Source organism: Plectropomus leopardus, chromosome 4 (assembly GCF_026936395.1).
Source record: "Plectropomus leopardus strain MGB_pleo_1.0 chromosome 4, ASM2693639v1, whole genome shotgun sequence".
NCBI lineage: Eukaryota > Metazoa > Chordata > Actinopteri > Perciformes > Serranidae > Plectropomus > Plectropomus leopardus.
This window is the reverse complement of record NC_142179.1, coordinates 15637906-15660709: the sequence shown is the minus strand read 5'-3', so window position 1 is coordinate 15660709 and position 22804 is coordinate 15637906. Positions and strand designations below refer to the sequence as shown.

General features: G+C 40.0%; 2 protein-coding genes across 10 annotated transcripts in view; both read left to right on the top strand.

Moving 5' to 3' along the window:
• The window catches only part of dock8 (dedicator of cytokinesis 8), a 71183-nt gene extending 57838 nt beyond the window's left edge, over positions 1 to 13345 (top strand). For both annotated transcript variants that reach the window (XM_042488637.2, XM_042488638.2), the window contains 8 exons: positions 1012 to 1143; positions 1555 to 1689; positions 2206 to 2295; positions 3414 to 3650; positions 4469 to 4612; positions 5732 to 5838; positions 9516 to 9686; positions 11548 to 13345. In XM_042488637.2, coding sequence (XP_042344571.1) covers positions 1012 to 1143; positions 1555 to 1689; positions 2206 to 2295; positions 3414 to 3650; positions 4469 to 4612; positions 5732 to 5838; positions 9516 to 9686; positions 11548 to 11599 — 1068 coding nt within the window. In that variant the 3' untranslated portion in view covers positions 11600 to 13345. The remainder of the gene's footprint in view (positions 1 to 1011; positions 1144 to 1554; positions 1690 to 2205; positions 2296 to 3413; positions 3651 to 4468; positions 4613 to 5731; positions 5839 to 9515; positions 9687 to 11547) is intronic.
• Positions 13346 to 13960: 615 nt separating this feature from the next.
• Positions 13961 to 22804, top strand: part of aopep (aminopeptidase O (putative)) — a 119078-nt gene continuing 110234 nt past the window's right edge. For 6 of the 8 annotated variants that reach the window (XM_088076634.1, XM_088076630.1, XM_088076632.1 and 3 more), the window contains exons 1-6: positions 13961 to 14017; positions 16298 to 17152; positions 18464 to 18633; positions 19928 to 20180; positions 21001 to 21214; positions 21706 to 21830. In XM_088076634.1, the coding sequence (XP_087932760.1) occupies positions 16335 to 17152; positions 18464 to 18633; positions 19928 to 20180; positions 21001 to 21214; positions 21706 to 21830 (1580 nt within the window). In that variant the 5' untranslated portion in view covers positions 13961 to 14017; positions 16298 to 16334. The other 2 variants (XM_042488271.2, XM_042488272.2) reach the window with 2 other exon arrangements.

Below are 22804 nucleotides of genomic sequence, written 5' to 3'. Positions count from 1 at the left end.
TTTTTCATACAGAATCAAACGACGGCTTCATGCCTCTCCAGTGTGTGATTTTAGAGAGCATGTTGGCACTCCAGGAGCAACATTCCTACTTTTAATTAACAAGAAGTGTAAAAGGGGCTATAGAAGTCTGTAGCTATGCCCAAAATTCATAGTATACACAAAATCTTTTTAAAGATTTTTTTTGGCTTCTGCCTTTTAGATAGGACAGTGTAAGTATGAAAGGGGGACGGGAGGGATGACATGCAGCAAGTGGCCGCAGGTTGGAGTCAAACCTGCAGCTGCTGCAGCGAGACACAGTCTCTGTACATGGGGCACCCATGTACTCTACCAGGTGAGCTAAAGGGCGTCCCAACAACATACTGCTATTGTTTTTGTGCATGCACTGCATAATTTCCTGCACAATTAGTACCTTGAAGTGTGTGGATTTACAAAAATATGAGATTAATTTTATGAATTTTATAAATTATTTTCTATCACCTAATTTCAGTAATTATTAACATTACTACTACTATTATTATGATTATTCTAACATTTTTTTGTTATCAACACTTTGTTATTAACATTTGTAATTTAAAAAAAAAATATATATTTATCTTTTTAGATTTTTTTCTGGGGCATTTATTTTGTAGGACAGTTTGAGAGAGACAGGAAAGGTGGTATGGAGAATGGGGAACGACATGCAGCAAAGGGCCAAAGGCTGGACTTGAACCTGGGCCGCTGCAGGAGCCTGAGACATATGGGGCGCACGGTCTACCCAGTGAGCTAGATGTCACCCCAACATTTGTGATTATTAACATTACAAAGTGTCTCTTTATCCATGGGATAATAGAAGAGGCACTCCCCTTGTTTTTTTTATTGCAGTAACTATCAAGTCAATAATAATTAGTTTATAAATATTAAGAAAGTCTGCCTAGAAAATTTTAGTTTTAATTTTTTTGTGTTAAATGCAAATATAGCCTCTTGTTATACTGTACGTGCTCACACTAAGCAGCACTCTGTCTGTCTCATCAGGGTGGTCTCTATGAAGCTGTGAATGAAGTCTACAAGATCATCACACCAATCCTCGAGGCTCACAGAGATTTCAGAAAACTGTCATCCACTCATGACAAACTTCAGAGAGCGTTTGACAACATCATTCAGAGGGTAATAACTATATGACACTGCAGGGGCCGCTTCGTTTAGTCAATTAAAGTTAAAGCAGAAGTAAGACAGAGTGAGATACTGTAGTATATCATGTTGAAAGATCTATTGCAGAATTGAAAAGCAATTACAAAAAAAATGTGTCACCTACATTTCTTTATTCAGTGTTTTTTAAGGACATTGTTCAATTAGAATAACTTTAGATAATCAAGATCCTTGAAAAAGACAATTAACACCACTGTTGTGCTCACAAGAATAGTTTTTCATACATTTTACAGGCATATCAAAATGTTAAGTCCTCAAAATGTTCTTCACAATAAAGACCTTGTAAAAGGCTGTTGAGATAATGACAAAAAATATATTGCTGATGTCATACTGATTGGAGACTGATATAAAATCTTTGTTTTCCTCAAGGGCCACAAGAGGATGTTTGGAACCTATTTCCGGGTGGGTTTTTATGGGGCCAAGTTCGGCGACCTGGATGAGCGGGAATTCATTTACAAGGAGCCAGGGATCACACATCTGCCTGAGATATCACACAGGCTGGAGGTACGGCAGAGGAGAGAGAGAGAGAGAGAGAGAGAGAGAGAGTGTGTGTGTATGTGTGTGTGTGTGTGTGTGCTGATATGCATGTTGTGAATCAGTCCGTGATTGAGGTGGAGTGAAAGGGGAAGATGGTGCCTGGCTGGACTGGTGGAATCTGATAATGACTGAGAGACTTTTAGTGGAGCAGAATGACTGAAGGCAAGACTCACAATCATCCATCTGCTTTTAGTGAGTTCTTTTTAAAGAGCTTGGCAAACTTGGCATTCATTTACATGCTTTAAAGGAGAAATAATGTCACAAAGAGCAATGCGATGTCAGCCTCACTCTTCAATCAAATAAGTCAATGACTCTAAATGACATTCAAGTTATTTTATGCTCTTAAGTGTTCTTGAAACATTTTATTCTTAAATGAATAACCTTCAATGGCAGTGCAATCTGTTTTAGATTTGCATATAAGTCACAATAGATTGTTTTATGAACAATTCTGTGGACTAACTACACAGTTTCACCCAATCCCAGAACTTCTATAGTCAGTGTTTTGGAGAAGACACATTGGTGATGATCAAGGACTCTACACCAGTGGACAGAAAACAGCTCAACCCCAGCAAGGTAGGTGATCATCATGTCATACCACTGATTGCTGCTGAATATCTGTCTGTACTGTCATGAAAAACTATTAATTGAGTTTGAAATACCCAGGCATTTATTTAAAGGAGCAGCGTTTGAGATTTTAGTGGCATCTAGTGTGAAGATTGCAGATTTCAATTAGTTAAAACTTCTCCCGATTAGGATCTCTTAAGTGTTCATTGTTCAAGAGCCGAATTTTCCACAGAGGTCTCTTCCTCTCCAAAACAAACAGACCAGGTGATCAAAACTGGTAAAAACAGCAAAGCAGTTTCACATTACAAAGTTTCTTCTGTTGATGATCATGGTTTTACCATGAGCTAAATTATCAACAGAGGACTCTTCCTCTCCTAGATAAACAGACTTTAACTATGCTAGTAAAAACAGAAAATAAAACAGTTTCACGTTACAAAACTGTTTTTCCAATGATTTTTGGCACGTCAGAGTCGGGCCATTAGCCTAGCACTTAGTAATGTTTTTCTTTTTCTTTGATAACTTAAAATGCAGACGTGCAGGAGGTTTTTTACTTGAAGCTGAATTATCTGTAGAGGTCTCTTCACCTTAAAAACAAACGGACCGGAAAATTAAAAGCAGTAAAAACCCTGAATAAGACAATTTATTGGTTTAACGTTAAAAAATTGGTGTTTGTCCAATGCCACTTTTCACTGAGGGGGAGGAGGAAAACACAAAAATGTTAAAGGCCCTATCTCGAGCCAGTGTTTGGTTTGCATGATTTCGAGTGATTGCAGAAACATAGCTGTGAACATGGCGATTTCACTAAATGAGGACTAGATGCTTATGTAGATATAAATGGCTTATTCTAAGGTAACAATGACACAACTTTTTTTTTAACAGTGTTTTTCAGATTAAAATAAATATAAATATTACATTAAATTCCATCTCTGCCAGCATATCTCCCTAAATCTTACACAGTGGACCCGCAAGCAATGGATTGCTGTCACTTTATGTAGAAATTTTGTTTATCTGCGTTCTTTAAAACAAAACGTAAATAACAAAAAATGTGCAAGGTGCATTTTCATAAATGTTGCGCAAACTGGGTAAAAATTGCTAGTAAACCGTAAAGCACCACTCCTCCTCTCCAGGCTTATATCCAGATCACTTATGTGGAGCCCTTCTTTGACGACTATGAGATGAAAGACCGGCTGACGAACTTTGAGAAGAACTTCAACCTACGGCGCTTCATGTACACCACGCCCTTCACCAAGAGCGGACGGCCACGGGGAGAACTCAATGAGCAATACAAGAGGAAGACCATCCTCACCACCATGCACGCCTTTCCCTACGTCAAGACTCGCATCAACGTCATCCAGAAAGAGGAGGTCAGTGCCAAATTTGTGATTTGGAACAACTACCAACTTTTAGCATAGTTTCCGTAGATTCTCAAAAAGTCTCAAAGACATTGACTCCATCAATCTAAAAATAAGGTCTTGGAATTAAAATGTCTTAAATCATTATTTTCAAGTCCTTAAAAATTCTAAAACATGATAGTGGTCACCCTAGTACCCTCAATTATATAGGAAAATGCAAATTCAACAGAAATTGGCTTTAAGCCAAGATTTCGCAGCATGGCCGAAAGAGGTACAAAGCAAAGCATATAATGCTGTATATAATTTATGTAAAAAGTTTTCCAAACTCAGCATGAAGGCAGTGGAATCCCACATGCAGAGTGAAAAACACATATTGCCAAGAAAACCATCCAGCAAACGGCAGGTATTTCCCAGTTCTCTTCTCTCATCTTCGCCACACCTCCAAAATCATCTCTGATTCGGGTATCAAAGTCAGCAGAAACAGGTCTCTGACCACCATTCGGGACAGAAAGCAGAAATACTTTTATGTCTGAACACAGTGACAAATCATCATTCGCACAAATGAGAGAGTAAGTAATCCATGCAATTATCCAGGACTGTAAATGTAAATGATGCTGGTTCATGTATTTGTTTTTTTTTTTCCTGCAATTATGATTTTGGCTATTGTTAAATTGGTCTTCAGTATAATTTTGAGTAGCATCAAAAAAAGATTTAAAAAATATTAAATCTAACTTGCCGTATGCTATAGAAACCCTGTTAAGGACAGTTTTTCCAAATATGAGTCATTGCAGCAATACATTTGTACAATTTTACCTCTCTTTTGTTTCCAGTTTGACCTGACTCCTATTGAAGTGGCCATCGAGGACATGCAGAAGAAGACTAGAGAGCTAGCAGTCGCCACACATAGAGAACAGCCCGATGCTAAGATGTTACAGATGCTGCTACAAGGCTCCGTGGGAGCCACTGTTAACCAGGTTTGTGCATTTTTTGGGGAATGAGGGTACTGCTCCTGTTGCACACTACCGTCTGTCTGCTCCTTTTAGCGCTGACATGATCACATACTTCATGCTTAACCAAATGATGGTCTTTCTCCCAAAATGATTTATCTTTGTATCATACACAGCCCTTTTGTCCTCTGAGTGTTTCTTCTTAATGTGCGGGGGGAAAATAAACGGAATAATTTACCCCTATTTATCTTATCACATTTACAGTTTCCATTGTAGTTGCAGAGTGCAGGTGGGAACCATGACAGTGATCACACATCAAAGCCTCCGCCCCATCCACAACCCTAATCCTTCCTTTGCTTTTCCCCTGATTTAGTTAAAACGTCAATTCATGGCCCCTCTTTCCTTTCATGTCCCTGCTGCACGGCATGCTGAACCGGAGGTCTCTTTGATCTGATAGCTTCCAGGTCCTGCCAGCCTGGCGAATGTTGGAGTAATGATGAAGCTAGCTGCAGCGTCTCTGTTCCCTCCCCCCTTATGCTTTATCTTCCAGCGTCTAATCTGACAGGTCCCTCGCTCCGACCTGATGGTTGTATACATAACGCTAATGCTCAGCAGCTCCGTAAACATATAACTCTTGACTGTAATCAGCGCAGGAGGCTGGCTTTCTGTGTGTGGGTCCGCGGCTCAGACCAAGGACTGAGGCCCAGGCCCAATGCGTTTATGATGCTAATCAGAGCTGTTTAACTGTGCCTGTCGTGATGCAGGCACTCTGCAAGCGTGCTGTGGTTTTATGATGAATATAAGTTAGGATAACAAGATCTCATACTGGGCAAATGGGAGCCAAATGGTGGGTGTATGTAGGGTTAGCAGTGACATTAGCCATGCAGGAGGCTAATCATGGCTCCCTCTCTGATCTGATATCTTCCTCATGTTGTAGTTCAGCATCTCGGGCATGCATTAAGCTTTCAGTTAGGAAGTCATTTCCCCCCATTTGAATGAGGGGCTTTCTCATCCCTCCTTTGTTCGTATGCTCTCAAACGTTTCCTCTCTTTCCTTCCTCCGCTCTGTTTTTGCTTTCTCCTTCTTTGTCTTTCTAACTCTGTCTGTTTTTGTCCCTTTTCCTCCCCTCTCTGCCCCCCGTTGTAGGGCCCGTTGGAGGTAGCCCAGGTCTTCCTGAATGAGATCCCAGCAGACCCAAAGCTCTTCCGTCACCACAATAAACTGCGCCTGTGTTTCAAAGAGTTTATAATGAGGTAAGATACGATCAAAGAGACACCACCAAAGTCATGCAAAAATGAGCAACCCCCCAGAAAAAAAAATAAAATAAAGAAGTTTCATGGAGAGCCAGAAACCTAAAGGAGTTCCAACTATTTTACTTGAATTTGCATTTCTGCTTCCCCTTAGTGTTACCTGTGGCTGGCTCTGGCTCAGTAGGTGAAGTGTAGAACAATACTTCAAAGAGATTTCTGTGTAGAAAATTCAGTATTTTTGAGACTTGACTTGAAGGAGTGAAAGTCTTTTCCAGGATGCTCTATGTATACATCATTACTGGTGTCAGTGTAGGAAGATAAAAGAGCGCCGGAGACAACTGTGACTGATGGAGACTGATATCCTGCAGTTAAAGCAAAGTGTCAGTCAAGATGCAGAGATGGAAGTGATAATCGCCACTAAAGCGCACACCAGATGATAGTTAGAGAAACCAATCAGGTATATTAAGAGAACTGTAAAATAATATTTCCCATTCTGACAGGGAATATTTTTTCATTTCTTACAAGACAGTGGAAGATACTTTTCCTCTTAATATCACTGTGTGCCTTTTCTTCTTGAAATGCAAAGGTTTATTGTTCCCAAGAGTTCCATTGTTTTTTGAATATTCAGAACAGAATTTAAAACCACAGCAATGCATCTGTGGATATGCTGATTTTGTGTAGGAGACTTGTGTCTTTTGTGCAGACGTGTGTTTGTGTTTGTGTGTGTGTGTGTGTGTGTGTGTGTGTGTGTGTGTGCGCGCGCGCTTTCATCTCCTGGGCATTTGCAGTTCGCCTCCAAAAGGTGGTTTTCATTTTCTAACCCTCGTGTCACATTCCAGCTGCCTTGATTGCTACAAGCAGGTTGGCAAATATTTACTGTAATTCCATAAAGGTTTATTTTCTATTCTAAATCCAGGCAAGCTGGCACTCGACCCTTTGTATGCCAATCTTCTCCACAGCGGCGTTCTAAAATAAATCCACTCAAGAAAACACTGTTTTCTAAGTTGTTCATCTTTTGCTCCACCGAATCAGACATCAGGCCTCCAACATGTCATCTGCTGTGCAGCTCATTACTGTGAGCTTGTTAACTGCTTAATCATCACTTTTAATTGATACACTTTAGTCTTCAGAGTAGGTCTGCATTATATAGCTACATAAAAAAAATCTTTTAATGAACATATGTATCACAATATTGCAAATTTATGCAAAAGCTTTACAAATTGTATGTTCTAATCAATAAACTGTGTGCTCCTTTTAATGCATGATATCAGACTATACACTCATGGAAAATTAAAACTTTCAATTATGATTACCCTGGAATTATGGCAGTTGTCTAAATTTAAGGAAAGAAATTGTAAATGATAAGCGAAGCAATAAAAAATCTTTACTAGGAATAAGAAAACTGTTGTTTGAAGTCAAGAGGAAAATCCCCTACAGCTCTAGACAAATTTAATCATCATCAATACATTTAATCAGCAAAATGGGTTTTAAAAAACTGATGCCACTTAATTCCGCTTGTGTATTGATGGCATTTCTAACACGTCTTTGCTTGAAGAGATAAATGTTCGGAGTGGTTGTTTGCTTGTTCAACAGGCGTCTCAGTTGTGTTTGTTTTTTTTATTGGTGGAATAATGTGACAAAAATGAATATGAATGAATGAATATGGCATATATACATAAATGTTTTTTGTATAAGCTGTGATGTTGCTGCTGTCTCATCCCATCTCCCCTTTGCCCAGATTATCTACTATCAATTACTGACAAAGATGACCATAGTTTTTTGTTTTTTAACATTGTATTACAAATACACGAAGAGCCATGAATTTTTGAAGACACCACTCTTATTTACTGTAGGTACTTAACAAAAATCGCATTAAATGTGGCCAAAATCTCCAAAAATTTGGTTATATATATAAAACAAACCTCTGTAATCAAAAAAACTCAGGCTTCAGACTGTTGTGAATACTGTTTCCAACATTTTTCTCAAATTTGACTGTAAGCTGACGCCAGATTGTGACAAATTTCTTTATATGGTTATCTACTTCAGACACGTTACTGCTAGTGTTTACATGCTTTGGCATGCACTGCTAAATGTCGCCACATGTTTACGTCAGGGAAATGTAATCTTGATTGCCGATGTTTATTTCTTGCTGATTTTGGATCAAACTGCTGCTGGAATGTGTCCAGTTGTGAAGATTTTAGTTAAGAATTCTTTTAAATTTTATATTATTTTGGTGTTACAGTCATTCTTCTGCAGCATTGACAGCGCAGGGACACCGAGATCTGGAGGACCCATAAACAGTTACCAGTTAGAGCAGACTGGGCTTTTTCAGGCGGGCTGTTTAAAGAGACAGGCTCTACAATGGAGCATCAGAGATAGATAGAGGGTGAATACAGGTCAAGCACAGGCACTGTGAGGGAAATAAAGTGTTTTTAACATTAAAGCATATAAACATGTTCCAATGAAGTGTTTCGTGCAAGTGGGTTGCGGATCACTTCTAAATGGACCTCAAGTGACTCATAAACATGTCAAGTTTGTAAAAAAAAACGACAAAATTTATTTTTCAGTACAGCGAATTTTTGGCACAGAGATTTTAATTTAGAGTGCCATTTCTGTTTATTGTTGCAATATGTTTCATTACTTTGTGTTCTAAGCCAACGTGTTGTTTGCATATTTGAAATAAAAGTAAATATGGGGTCATTTATCTGATGTGAGGCCTTGAACTAATGACTTAAGAGAAATCTGGATCCCATGGCTGGACCAGTTGGGAACCGCTGTTCTACTGAAAACCTGGGATACAATTATGAACCTGTAAATGAGCATAACAGGTCTCACTTAAATATTATAGTTACATCAGGAGAATTAATTTTAAAATTTTCAAACAAAACAGATAGAGTCACACATCAGTAGATGTTTTTCTGTCTTGAAAATTCCTTTACTCTTGTGAGCTGTCCTTGATGCTCATTGTCCTGCGTATTTACTGTATACTGTTACACAATGTTACTGTGTCCATATTACCCTCTTTAAAAGTTAAGAGATAAACTCCGACATGTGTTTGCAATCTTCCCAGTCTCTCTTATTTCCTGTAAACTGCTCTGTATGCTGGCCGTTACATGTAGTGATAGAGGACTGCAGAGAGACCCCATACCTGCTCTTTACTCTTAGATCAGCTCAGATCGTGTGGTTCTCGTTTTGAAGGCATAAGGGAGAATAGGATTTTTTATTTGTTAGTCATTTGTGATTTGGTGATTTATCCCTGCTGCCCCCCTTTTTTAATGTGTTTTGAAACAGCCTTGTGGGTCATTTACAGTTTCGTTCACATTCTAGCTGAGGTGCTTGGACACATCTAATAGGCGTATAGGAGTTCTTTACAGCCGAGTACATTGTTAACTCACATTTAGAGTTCTGGCATTGCAAAGGAGTCCAATTTATGTCAAGCAGTTACAGGACGTTGTTAGCATGAAACAGTGCAGTGCATTTCTGAAGGCTTGAGGACAGAGAGGGGATTACTGCCAGATTGGTTTTCATAGAATTATTGTCGAAGCTGTTCTTAAGTTGGAGGTTATTACATTAAAAAGGTCAAGGAGTACATTCAGCTCTTTTTTCTCATCTCAAGCAATGTCGTTTGAGAAAATGCGTTATACAACCGTTTCCACCCTGCTCTGCTGTCCGTCCTGTAGGTGTGGTGAGGCAGTCGAGAAGAATAAGCACCTGATCACGTCGGACCAGAAAGAGTATCAACAGGAGCTGAAGAAGAACTACAACCGCCTGAGAGAGAGCCTGAGGCCGATGCTGGAGAGAAAAATTCCTGAGCTCTATAAACCAATCATCCGGCCGCGGCTGGAGAACAGGTAAACAGACCCACCAAGTCAAACAGCCAATACTGTTTTGAAAAGACAACAAAAAGCACATCATTGATTTTTTATCACTCTTCGTGATTGCTGAAGCCGAAGGAAAGTGAGAACAAATGGAATTGAGCAGGGATCCATTCACACTGTCCGCGTCACCTCTGCAAATATTGATAGCTGAATGAGAGCCACAGTACACAGACTGAGTGTTGAACAGATGCCACGGCCACTTTGCACCCACAAGTTAGTAAAGACCGAATGCTCACAAAGTGCTTTCTTGATCGACCTTGGTAATCTTGATACAGCTTCTAGAAATGTATTTCCATGCTCAGGGATAAGCAGGCACTTCAAAAGCAGACTTATCTCCCAAATCATTTTTTTTTTTTTTTCATTGATTACTCAGCCTTCTGGGATGTGGAGAGCTTCCAAAATCAGTTGTGTATTCTTAAAAGAATAGACTTGGACAAAGACTGATATTATCACCAGCAAAAATAAATATGAAAATATCAATGAAATAAGAATTATATATCCGTGTTGATAGTGGAATTTTTTTAAGGTCAATGGTAATATTGACCTGAGGGTTAAAGTGATCTGATAACGTTATCAACACATTGGTATATACAAACATCTCACTCCCAGGGCATCACAATATGACTCTTGGTCAGTGTCCTTGGCTTCATTGTGATGCTCAGAGCAATGGACAAAGATTAAGGACTGTTAAAAGTCCACTTGGGTTGGGTAGGAGAAGAGGCATATGGGCATTGTTTACTGCTTTTTAGTGACATCTGCTGTCTTTTCTCAACTATGAACAAGTAGTTTTGTAGCCTAAACCAAACTACCAAAGCCCTTCTTAGCATAGTGTTCGTGCCACTCAAAGCAGTGTTTTTTAGTGACATCTTTTACCTTTTCCCAACCAAAACCTTTCTTTTCTTGCCTAATCCTGACATCCTACATCGAAATACAAAGCAGAAATCTGCCCTTGGTGTCATTTCAGTAACACTGGGACTTCTGCCCAAGCAGCAAACTATGACAAGGAGGCATGAGATCATGATTAATCTGCAATAAGACAATAACTGCCCATATAAATCCTGTCGATTTTAGGGATACCGTTTTGCTGTGACTGCAGTTACAACGTGATGGTTTCAGAATCATAAGAATTTCTGAAGCTGCTCTATCTTTGGTGTACTGATTCTTGCATTGTTGCTCTGTGAATATGAATCTCAGGGGCCACATAACGTGTGTGTGTGCCAAATTGTTGTGTGTGAGAGCGGAGTGCCACTCACCTGAAGAACTGAGAGGATGAGTTATAAAAATATCAGGGTGAACTGAGATTTCAGCCTTTTTCAGCCAAAAAAAAGCTCCATAAATTAACATTGTGGGAGCACTATTCTACAAAATGACCGGAAGATAGATATCCAGTTTGCAAAGTGTGCTGTTGAAAAGTGACGGCAAAGCTGGCAGCACGTTGAATATGTTTCATCATCTTTGAGATAATCATCCACCCCTGTATGCCCAGTCAAGATTAAAAAAAAAAGTACTAACCCTGACAAACACAGATTAGACAACCTGGGAGTAGTTTGCAAGTTTACTTTTGAAATCTTTCCATGTGTGAGCATGTATAACACCTGGGCCTTGGTAATGCTTCACATTAGCTTATGGGTGAATGAAGTGAGACAAAAATGTCACTGCTACTTTTGGAAGCTCTGTGAAATCGATATGAAAATTCCTATTGTTGCTCATGGAAACATTTACCTTACTCCTACACATACCTGCCCTGACCCCTCCTCCTCTTCCTCCTCCTCCTCATTCCTCATCTTACGTTTCTATCTTTTCCCCTCATCCACTTGTCCTCTCCGTCTCACAGGGATTCCTTCAAACGTCTAAGTTTCCGAAGAGCTCAGGAGGAAAACTCCTGAGATGCCACGGCTCGTCTGAGAGAGAGAGTGCTGCGGAGAGGAAGGGGAGGCTGTCACACAACCGAGAGAGAGGAAAAGAGAAGATAAGATGAAAGGGGAGAAAAATGAGGAAAGGAACTGCTGGTGATACCCCTGCACTCCTCTGCGCTGGAACAGTGTCCACAACGGAGGATTCACAGTTTCTCAACAGTCCGGCAGTGTTTATTAACTCCTGCTGCACGTCCACGTTATGATTTTATGGCTGTTTGTTATTGGAAGCAAAAGGAGAGCACATAAAAAATACAGAATCTCAAGCAGAGTGTAGCTTATTGAGCATTTCACTGTAAAATCTTCAGATGCTTTGGCTCTGTCGATTTCCTGTTTTTTATTAGATATCTGCAAGTCCTAATAATGCTGCAAAAATTTCCTCTGGGTTAGTAAAGAGGCGGACTGGAGTTCCTCTCTGAGGCCCTTGCTGGCCCGGGGCCTGTATGTGCGTGCCAATACTGCTCGTGTCCTGTGTGTATGTGTATGTAAATGTGTGAATGGATGTGTGTAATGTTTGGAGTGGAAGATTTTGGTGCCATACTGAAGTCACTTTGTACTCAGTGATGATAAATGATTCTGTGATGTGCTAAAGGGCCTCTGAAATTCCACTCTATGCATGAAATGTGCCAGTTAGAGCAGCAAGAGTATGGATGAATTTGTGCACTGGAAAAATAGACACAATTTCCTGTCTTAGCTTTTAAGGCCACTCTTGTCTTAATATTTTTGGACATACAGTATCAGGCCAAGTAGCTAAAAGTTTAACTTATTAAGAGTTATCTGATGTAATTTCACAGGAGGCAGATATCTTATCTGTGGCTCTAAATTACACATCTTATCTCTAAATCCACATTTTTGTATATAGTAGAGGCATTACATCAGATAGTTACAAAGATGTTTACAAAGGTATGAAAACTATTTTGCATTTTATTTTATGGAAATGTATTTTTAGATAAATAATAGAAATAATGATATGAATTGGAAATATGATTCAGTAGGCAGGATTCGGTGACTGAGTGTACTGTAACAACCTTGGTGTATGTTCCAGTAGTTTCAGTACCGGTTTGTAAATAGACGACTCCCTACGATACACACGGTGCCAAATTTAATTCCTTCCTTATTTACTTAGGAACTAAGATACTTAACTATAAATGCAACATTTTAAGAAGTCACTCCACACAGCTGTGCTTTGCAATGTGAATTATGTTTACTGCATATCTCAGAATACATTCCAGAGGGGAAATTTACTACTGCTTTGCAGTATTGGAGAGTGGCAACCTGATTTCATTTGACATCCATGAAAACGCACATTTCATTTGTGTTATGCTGCAGCTCATACTGTGTTTCAGTAATGTAAATGTGCTCGCTGTTTCAAAAGTGGGTATACACTTTTATATATACATTGATATTCTCATTTGAATTTTTCTCACTTTGTTTTCAGGTACATCTTTTATTTATAAACTGTTGAATGCTATTAAAATGGCTAAATAAGATGAAAAAGTCAACAGCGTGTGTATAAATTATTTGTATACCTGTTTTTGAAACATGCAATACATTGCTAAAAGTTGCTGTTTTAAGATAAATTGGTGGCATTCAACCACTTGAGACTGCATTTGTTTCTTTATCAGTTATTTGTAAGTTCATACCTGTTGTCTTGTACTAAATTTTACTTGTCTTGCATACAATGCTGTTGAAGCACCTGAATAAAACTTAATATATGCACATTTGCCTCCACTTATGCTTGACCATTTTTTTAATAACTTTTGCTTTCAGTAAGCTTAAATTGAAATGGCACTCACAATACAAGTTGAAATGGAAAGAATGAAGTCAGCCAGTAAAATAGACGGCAAAAACATAAAGCTAAAACATGTTGAAAATAAAATTATGTGCTTGAATAAATAAAACATTAAAAAAAAAAAAGTTTCAAGGAGTTATTTAAAATCTCTGATTCTGCAATTAGTAATTTTATTATTATTTAGCCATATGACTTTTTTTTAAAAGATTAGACTTACAATATTTGTAGATTTAGCAAATAAATTTACTCATTAATATGCCATTTCACTATAATAATTTGTGCTTCATTTTATTCACATATAGAGTTATATTTTTCTCAAATGGTACTGTAACTAACATTTTATTTGTGTTGTTTTAGATAGTTTTTTTATTTTAATGTATTTATTTTTTACTGTCATAAATAGGCTTCAGACTGAATGATTGTATTCGACTTATTATTGTTGAGTAAAACATATATTTCCACTGAAAGAAATAAAAGAATTGTCCCATAAATCTTTGATTGAATATATGTAAATGACAAAGAATCCACGTGAAAAACTACAACTACTGCTGTCGCGTTCGTGTGACGCCATCACCGCTCGACGTCGACATGACAGAGAGGTTTGTTTCATGGGTGTATTATGATCGCACTCACAACAAGCGAGTACCGGTGATTTCCAACAATTTGTCGATAGTTTTATTTTTTGCGGGTTGCTAAATACACCATACAGTGAAGCTGGGGCTTTATTTTGTTGTACACCGCTGTTGTTCCGTGAGTTTTGGACGTAAAGTTTTAAATGACAAACATCAGACTTGTGATACAAAGTTAGCCCGAACTGTCGCGCGCAGCGCTGTCAGTCAGCTTCACGCCACCGTAAAAACTTTCAAACGTTAAGTCAAGACGACTCGTCTTTGTGCAGTCTTTTATGAACGACAACGTGTTACTTGGCGATTATTTTCTGTCATACGACTGCAGTATGTGTTTAGAGGTGCAGTGAGGCGTTAACAGTCACCAGTGACTGTGTCAACTGTTGCTCTGCAGCCTGTAATTATTGCTAAGATGAAGGCTAGCGGAAGTATTTTACTTGGTGTGACTTTAGCATGCATGAAAGGCAAGCTTTTACCTGCTTTGCCTGCAAGGACATTGCATTCACCCTGACCTTTAACAGTTTAACCTTTCTCAAAGTAAGTTAATAATCTTTATCTATTTAATATCTATCTTTAATCCACTGAGCTCATTTAAAAACTTTTTGAGTCAGTATTTTGTTTTTCCACTCTATAGTAACAGTGCAGAAATACAGTAACTACAATCAAGTCTACAAGTGAGTAGCATTGTGATAATATAGAGCCTACATATAAGGGACTGTACTTTATTTATTAGAGTGTGTGTGTGTGGGTATCCTTCTGCGTCTGCTCTTTACGTTCTGGGATGCAACTAAGGTGATGTCAGCCAGGTTAGGATAAAGAGAAGGAGGCACACGGTAAAGTGTAGTTAAAAAAAACATCATTTTCAAACAGGAAGCGAACACCAGACTCCGACATTAAAGTCGAGGTTTGTTCGACCCATCCACCTCCCACCGTGCACGTTACTGGCAACCTTTTTAACCTGATGCCTCCTCACGTGTGTCATGCGCATGTGATAGGTTCTGAGTTCTCATGTGATGCCAATCGTGTGAGTATGAAGAACCGCGATTGATTTTGTTTGGCTGCATTCTCACCGGACGCCACTAGTGGTGTTTAATGCGCACTCAACAGGTGCTTTTTGGCGACACGATCTTAAGCCAAAAGTACTGACAAAGTAGTGCCGAAGTGGTGACAAAGAGTCTGTAATGAGCACGGGCTAGCAAATACAACACCCTCCCTCCACCGTAAAATATATTCACACCAAATATTGGTAGTGTTGGAGCCAATGCAATAAGCAAACAGCACGGGAGTTAGTCATCATCAAACAACAACAACAAATAACAACCAATTTCGAAAAGAAAATCCTCTTGAAAACGTCTGTGTTGAAGAACCATCTGAAATTAGAAAACTGTATGATCATTTCTCTCTTACAGTTTCTGGCTATGATCAATGGTGTGATTATGAAAACATGCCTTTCAAGCCTGAAGGATTTGGCATTTAGAGGGTATTTAAAATATATACAAAATACAACCATGTTACACCTAAGCCAAAACAAAAAAAAAGGCCCTCCTCAGTGCATAAAAAAATATTTGACATCCCTTCTCTGTTTTGCCCCACTCCCTTCCCCCTCATAAATAACAAACAGTCCCTAAGTCAGAAGTTCTCAGCTATCCTCTTAAAATACTGATAAATATTATGGGTTTTTTGCTTTTTCCTGTAGCTCTAGACATTATCCTCTGTTTTTGTATGCTCATATTTTTATGAATATATTCCTGCACCGAATAACCTTTGAGGATTTCCTGCTGTAAATGGTAATTGCACCTCTGTCTTGCCAAGCCTGTGCTTCATGCCCCAAGCAAGCTAAATGGAAGGATTGTGAAAGCACAAACTGATATAAAGCAGGCGAGCTTTAACATGGGCTGCTGTGCCTGGTGCTGGGCTAAGGTGTTTTGCTAATACTGCTTCATTAACGCAGTTTCGAAATGGGATCATGAAACCGTTTTCCTGTGTGGAAACATTTGTGGAATGTGTGAACGGAGTTAGAGTTTGGCATTTAAGTTTGAGCTGAGCCCACGGACCCTGACAGATTTGGCTTCATCACAGTACACTTAATTTACAGAGTAAAGTACCTCAGCCCACAGGAAGCTATAGAATATCAACTAATAGTTTTGTCTGAAACATGCATAAACACACAATCTGCAAATTCTCCTAAGATAAATACAACTTGGAAAAACCACCATAAATAAATAAAGCCGTATTTCTGCTCTTGCCTCCCAGGTTTAGCCATTCTCAACTTTGATGCCATTTGTGTGACATGGAGCCAGACGGGGACCTGAACCCAGACACGGATGACCTTCCACTCCGAGCCAATACAAACCACATACTTGTCAGACATTATGTGGTGGACCTGACTGTTCATTTTGACAGGAAGGTCATCAGTGGTAGTGTTGTTCTCTTCCTGGAGCCTCGCTCTGGAGTGGGGATTGAGGATGAGGATGAACTTGAACCTGGAGCTGGTGCCAGAGCTGGGAATAAAGAGGCTGGAGGGAGTCAGGGTGCGTCTGTGTGTGGATCTCAGGATGTGGATACAGTGGATTATGATACAGACGGATTTAGGGAGATTACAACAAGGATGGAGATGTTTGATGCTAGAAGAAGAGACGTAACTCAATCTCAGGCTCAGGCTGCAGCTGAATCCAAATATATTCAGTCTTCACATTTGTGGGAAACCACAAGTGATGATGATTTCACCTTAGTGCTGGACTGCTGTGACCTTGATGTGTCAAAGGTGGAAGAGATGGACGTCACCTCTGTGTCAGCCATGTCTAGCCTCCTACCAGAGGTGACGTCTGAAAGGTCAGGGTCAGTGAACTCACAAGCAGCCTTCATTCAGTCAGTTATCTCTATGCCCTCCAGCCGATGGAGGCAGAAGCACCAGCTTTTTTCTCTGTGTAGCCGGGCCCCTGGTGCTCAGGACGGCACCTCGCTGCATTTTCAGAGAGATCGGTGGAGTCTGCAGGTGAGGAAGAAGGGGGCTGCGTCCCCTCAGGAGTTCCCTCGTGCTGTCAGGATCTGCTATGAGACGAGGCCAACAGGAGGCTCTGTGAGGTGGACCAAAGACCAGGACAGCAGGTTTGTCTCATCACAAAAAGAGTGCTGCACTGATGACGATTTTTTTTGGCCGACCAGGAAGTTAGCGCTGCTCTGGTTCCCCACAGGCCTCCAGGAAGTGTGCTAGGCTTTAAAGCCAGTTTTCATATAGGCCATAAATTGAAATTACAACTCTGAGTCCGACACGTGATCTCATCGAGCCCAAAAAGCCTTTTTCCGATCGACTCACATTTGGAAAGAGATGTTGGTAAATCTGTGAATACATTTTTTTTAGCATTACAGCCCCTACAAAATGACTCCTTTCACTATCACGATTTCATTTATTTGGTCAGATAACAAGCAGAATACCTAGAAGAACCGCAAGATTGAATCATTTAATCCCCAATCAAGTTAGAGGAGCACTAAACTAGAAGGCGCCGGCTCGGCCAGCGTAAGTCTTTACTGCGCTGCTCTCTGGGCCCAATGATGCAGAATCAGCACCATCATGTTTTTAGCTTTATGACACACTGAATGCCTCCGAAGCTGTATTCAGGTCTCTTAATATAACAGCGTTCCCTTGTCAAAAAGCCAATTTTCCGTTGGATTTTGGATTATTGCAGAAAATAAACTCTGTGGCAAACAGAAGTTTATGATACTTACAGTTCAGCAAGATAATCTTCACAGATGAACACCACTTTTATGATTTTTGAAGCGTAAATGCAATCGCAGGAGTAAAAAGCTAACGTTGAATTATAAACAAACTTCACTATGGTTGCATGACTCAACGTCACCACCACAAGGCTGTAAAGATGTCCCGTAGTCTCATTTAGCCATTTGTTAGCACATGTTTTTTAAAGACAAGCAAAAGCTTCAAACTTTTTGAGTGGGGTATTTACTGACATATTTAATAGTGCAAGACAAAGTCTCTTAAGCTTGTGTTAACCACAGACTTTATTTCAGACATTAAACCAAAAAAACAATCGACTTCGAAACACAGGAACCAGAAGTGCTAACTTCATTTTGTGTTTTAGTTCTCATTCCTGCAGCACTCACTAGTTCGAGCCATTCCATAAAACAGTGCTTTGGTAGTGTGATTATACGTCCTCTTAAAGATTTTAAAGCTGCTGCAGCACATTTGCTCTGATTTCTGCTGCTGGAATTGCAGTGTAATATTCTGAGCCATGTTAGAATAGAATAATACTGATTCATTAATTCACAAAAACACGCCTCAGGCTATTATACTCTGTTCTGTGTGAGGATGCTTCATGTGTTGATGTGTGTGTGTGTGTTTGGTGAATCCTTTGAGCATTGAATTGAGGGTTGTTTATAGTTTACCATTGTTTACCCTTCCAGGGTGTGTGTTTACACCGCCGGTTCTCCCATCAACAACCGAGCCCTCTTCCCCTGCCAGGAGCCGCCTGTTGCCATGTCAACATGGCAGGCAACAGTACGGGCCCCCAGTGAGTGTGTGGTTTTGATGAGTGGGGAGGAGCAGACTGTACCTATTGAGGATGGGGACACACGTAAGCTGTCATTTCATAAACCATTTATGACAACCAGTAAAAGTCAAGTCGATTTTATTAATGTTGATTTTGTTAATCACAAATTTGCTTCAAAGGGTTTTTCTTTGTGAACAACATATAACACCCTCTATCTGTTGACCCTTAATTAAAAAAATGTGGTTACTGATTTTTTTTTTTTTCTGGCTTATTTTGTTAAATGAACAAAGTGGATTCGGTAGTGAAATAATATAATTTGGGTAATGTTGGATCCTAAATTTAGGTCTTTAGGACTTAAAGACTTTATTTTTTATTTTAAAGCTGTATTTTTCCATTCACCCATTGGTTTGTGGACTCTGGTTTTGAACTTTTTTGGCATTTTGGCCATTACCATCTTGTATTTTTGAAGCCAGAAGTGACCCGAGGTGAGCATACTGGGATAAGAGAGTGCTGCTGGGGAGTAAAAAGAGGTGGATCTGACCAGTTAGCTGTGATGTTGCCTGGCAGACAGTCTGTCACTTTAAGGGGCCCAACCCTAACTGTGCATTACTTTATGCCTAAAAAAACCTAAATGGATGAGTTATATAAAAATTCAGCCTCCATACAGTGGTCAAGTTGTCATGAGTGGGGATAGATATGATAACTGTTTTTCGTTCCAGGCTGTAAACATCTTTATTTCTGCTGTAAGATTAAGCATATTTACACGGGAGTCTGTGGGGATTGACCTTCGATTGTATAAATGATGGACATAAACTCTGATTTTATCCATTGGTTTGTGGACTCCCATGTTGAGTCCTTGAGCTCGGCATTTCAGCCGTCACCACCTTGGTTTTTGGAACTAGAGGGTCTGTCCTTAATTATGTATAACTTTTAGCCGTAATAAAATCCAAACGGATGAGTTATATAAATTCTCTCCCCGTACAATTGCCATGAATGGGGAAATTAGCTAAGACACCAACAGATTTTTGCACCAGACTGTAAACATTAATTTGTGGTAGAGGGTAGAAGGTAGATTTATTAGTCACTTTTTAAACAAAGTTAAAAAAAAAACGAGATTTAATTTGTCCTTGATCCTGCTACATCTTTGGAGTTGAAGGATGAGTTGATTAAAATCAGCAGCTACTACGAAAATTCCATCTGGTGGTTTGGGCATGTTGCTGCTGGTGGCATCATTCAATTCCTGCAGTGCACGTTTTGAACATTTTTTCAGTCTTGTGTCCTGTGTGTGCTGTAAAGTTGGGCATTTTAACTCCTCTCCATTTCCCTGAGTTTGACATTTTCATCCTTTTCTCTCTTCCCCTCCCTCTTCTCTCTGCAGGCTTCTTAGTCTGGCATTACTATGTCACGATGCCCATGCCCGCCTCTACCTTCACCTTGGCAGTGGGCCACTGGTGCCAAGTCACAGCAGAAATTCCCCTGGCATTGGAAAGACAGGTGAGGGACAGGACGGATTTTGGCAAGACAGCCAAACTTGGGTCTGGACCGGGGGAGTGGACTGAGGCTGACCTTACGTCTGGACTTGGAAGCTCCATCAGTGAAGTAGTAAAGGGCTCCACACTCAATACTGGCAGGTATTTTATTATTTTTCTTGTGTTTTTTTCTTCGTGTCAGACCTCCCTCTCTCCAGACTGTTATTAACCCACGTCTGGCCCTTTAACATTCCGTGCTGAAACTTTCCTTTCGCTATACCAAAAATGGTGCAGGTGAAGTTAGGGTAATGGATGAGGTGCAGCACTCAATCAGCTTTTTGTGACAGGTACATTAAAGCTTGTATTATAGCACATTGGGTTCAGAGCCCAGCAGAAATTTTTGGAGACCAAAAGAAGTGAAGCTGATATACGTGTAAGTGCAGAATGGGGCATTAGAGGGCTGACTCGCTGGGCAGGGCAGGGTTGGGCTGGGGTCTCCCTCTCCACTGGCCAGCAGGTTGGCAGGTCTGCCAGTGGTTTCCCGTAATCCTCCTCCTCCCCTCATGGTTTTCCTCCAGCAGCAGCCCAGCTGTAGCCTGCTGCAGGCCCCAGGAATCTCCCGCTACAAGGAAGGCCTTTATTTTCAGTGAATGGCTGGAAGGAAACTTGGATGTCGCTTGAAACCTTTGGAACGGCTCTGATGCTGAGGATGGAGTTAGCGCTGGATATTGGATTTAGAGTAAATGAGATTGCATGTCGGCACCTAGATATTTTTGGGATCACTGTGGTTTGCCTTTGTGACGTATATATTCCATATTTCCACTGCTTTTGTTTCCATGCTGAGCACAGAGAGACGGGACACATTGGCCCAAATGTGGTGCACCAACTCAAGAACTGTATATTATTTCACTAAGAAAATTCATTAAATTATCGTTATTAACCTTGACTTAAACTTCTCTCCCCTGTTTTTAATCTGCTACAGCGGAGACCAGACCACCCGCTCAGATCCTACATTCTGTTGCTCTTCCCTTGAGGATGGGGGTCTCTCTGTAACTGATTATTCAGGCATGGTGGATGACGGCATCTCTTGTTCCCATGGCGACTACCCTTGCCGATTTACTGAGCAGTCGGCTAGGTCCCAGCGGGTGATCCCACACCGTGTGTTTGGCCCCGTCTGCTTGCTGCAGGAGGCCCAGGTGGAGTTTTAACAAAAAACAACAACAAAAAACACTGAGACGTGTGCTGATTATATTTTAGATGATAAGAAACAGTTAGCAACAGGTAATGTTTGTTTGTTTTGTCATTACACAAAGGTTTTCAACTGCCGTTGCTTGCCTTTTTGGTTAAAGTACGAAACTGTATTCCCATAAAGGCCACTTAAAACATTCTCAATACCCTAAATGGGAATATTTAACTGGAATAAGAGTCCTAAGTATTATTTCAAAGGTGATTCTGTCGGTTCTGAGCTGATGATGCCTCTCTGAAACATTCAGAACAAACCACAGGTTCAGCTGCCTTTGACTTGAAACTTCTAGATATCCTCTGACCTGCAGCACACAGAATCAGCAGACATACACAATAGAGCAAATACAAACTCACAAACTATTGCATATCCTACCCGTCTGTTTTTATACATAAACATCTGATCTTCAGTTGTTTTGAGACACATGTTGCTTTTCTTTTGCAGATTGGAGTCCTGAAGCTGTTGCCTCGATGTTTGGCTGCAGCACACACCGTTCTTGGGGTCCATCCCTTTCCCCGCCTTGATGTTCTCATCGTACCAGCAGGGTTCTCCAGTCTGGGCATGGCCAGGTAAAGACGTCTTCAGTAGGTCTTCAGTAGGTCTTCAGTAGTATGGTGGATGGTGTAGATTGGGCAAAATGTTGCTAAGAGGATAGGGTAAGAAAATCAGGGAGAAAACTGTCAGTGAACAGACTTGTAAGTTTAAAACTTGTCGATAACTTAAGGAAGTATTTTGCGTATTAGGTATGCAAGGAAATGGTAAATAATTTAAAAATCTGTCATGGATGGATACAGTAACTTTTTTTGACACTTTGGGGCAGCAGAAAAAAGTTGAAACACAGCACTGACATATTATCACCTTTGAAGTTGATATGGGAAAGGCTTACGTTTTTACTTATCCAGCAGAATCAAGGCAACATTAGATTTGGAGATTGGTGTTTACAGAGGCGATGTGCAGATTGCACTTATGAATACGGGCACCACGGTTAATCCAGTGATTTATAGTAGATGGGTTGCAGGTGGGTGAAGTGATAAATGCTTGTTGCTATTTTCATTTTACCAAAAAAGGAAGACTTTATCTTCAAACAAATGTTCATTAATTTGACACTAGCCTCCTTAAGTGAACTTCAGGGCTTATGCATACGTCTGTTAATGTTATTGAGTTTATTAAATACTTGTAGCAACCACTGCAGCAGTGCATACCCATTAATAGAGATGCTGTGTGCATTTAGGCATGAGCAATAGCAGTTTAACTTCACTGATTATTTCAGTTTACATCTGTCTTCCTCCGTCAAGTTTAAAACTAAAGTTTTTAGTTTCGCTGCTTAAAAATCCCACGATATTTGCTGCACTGATATTAATGCTGGAATATGGGATTCATTTACAATCACTGAAAGCAGCCTCTTTATACATTAAAGTAAATAGTTAAAGACAACCGTCATATATAAATGCAAAACATAATTAAAAGAGCAACATAGCCTACAGACACTGTGAGAGAGGGAGTGAAATGTCCATGTGAGTGTGGGTCTCTAAACCAAAAAAAT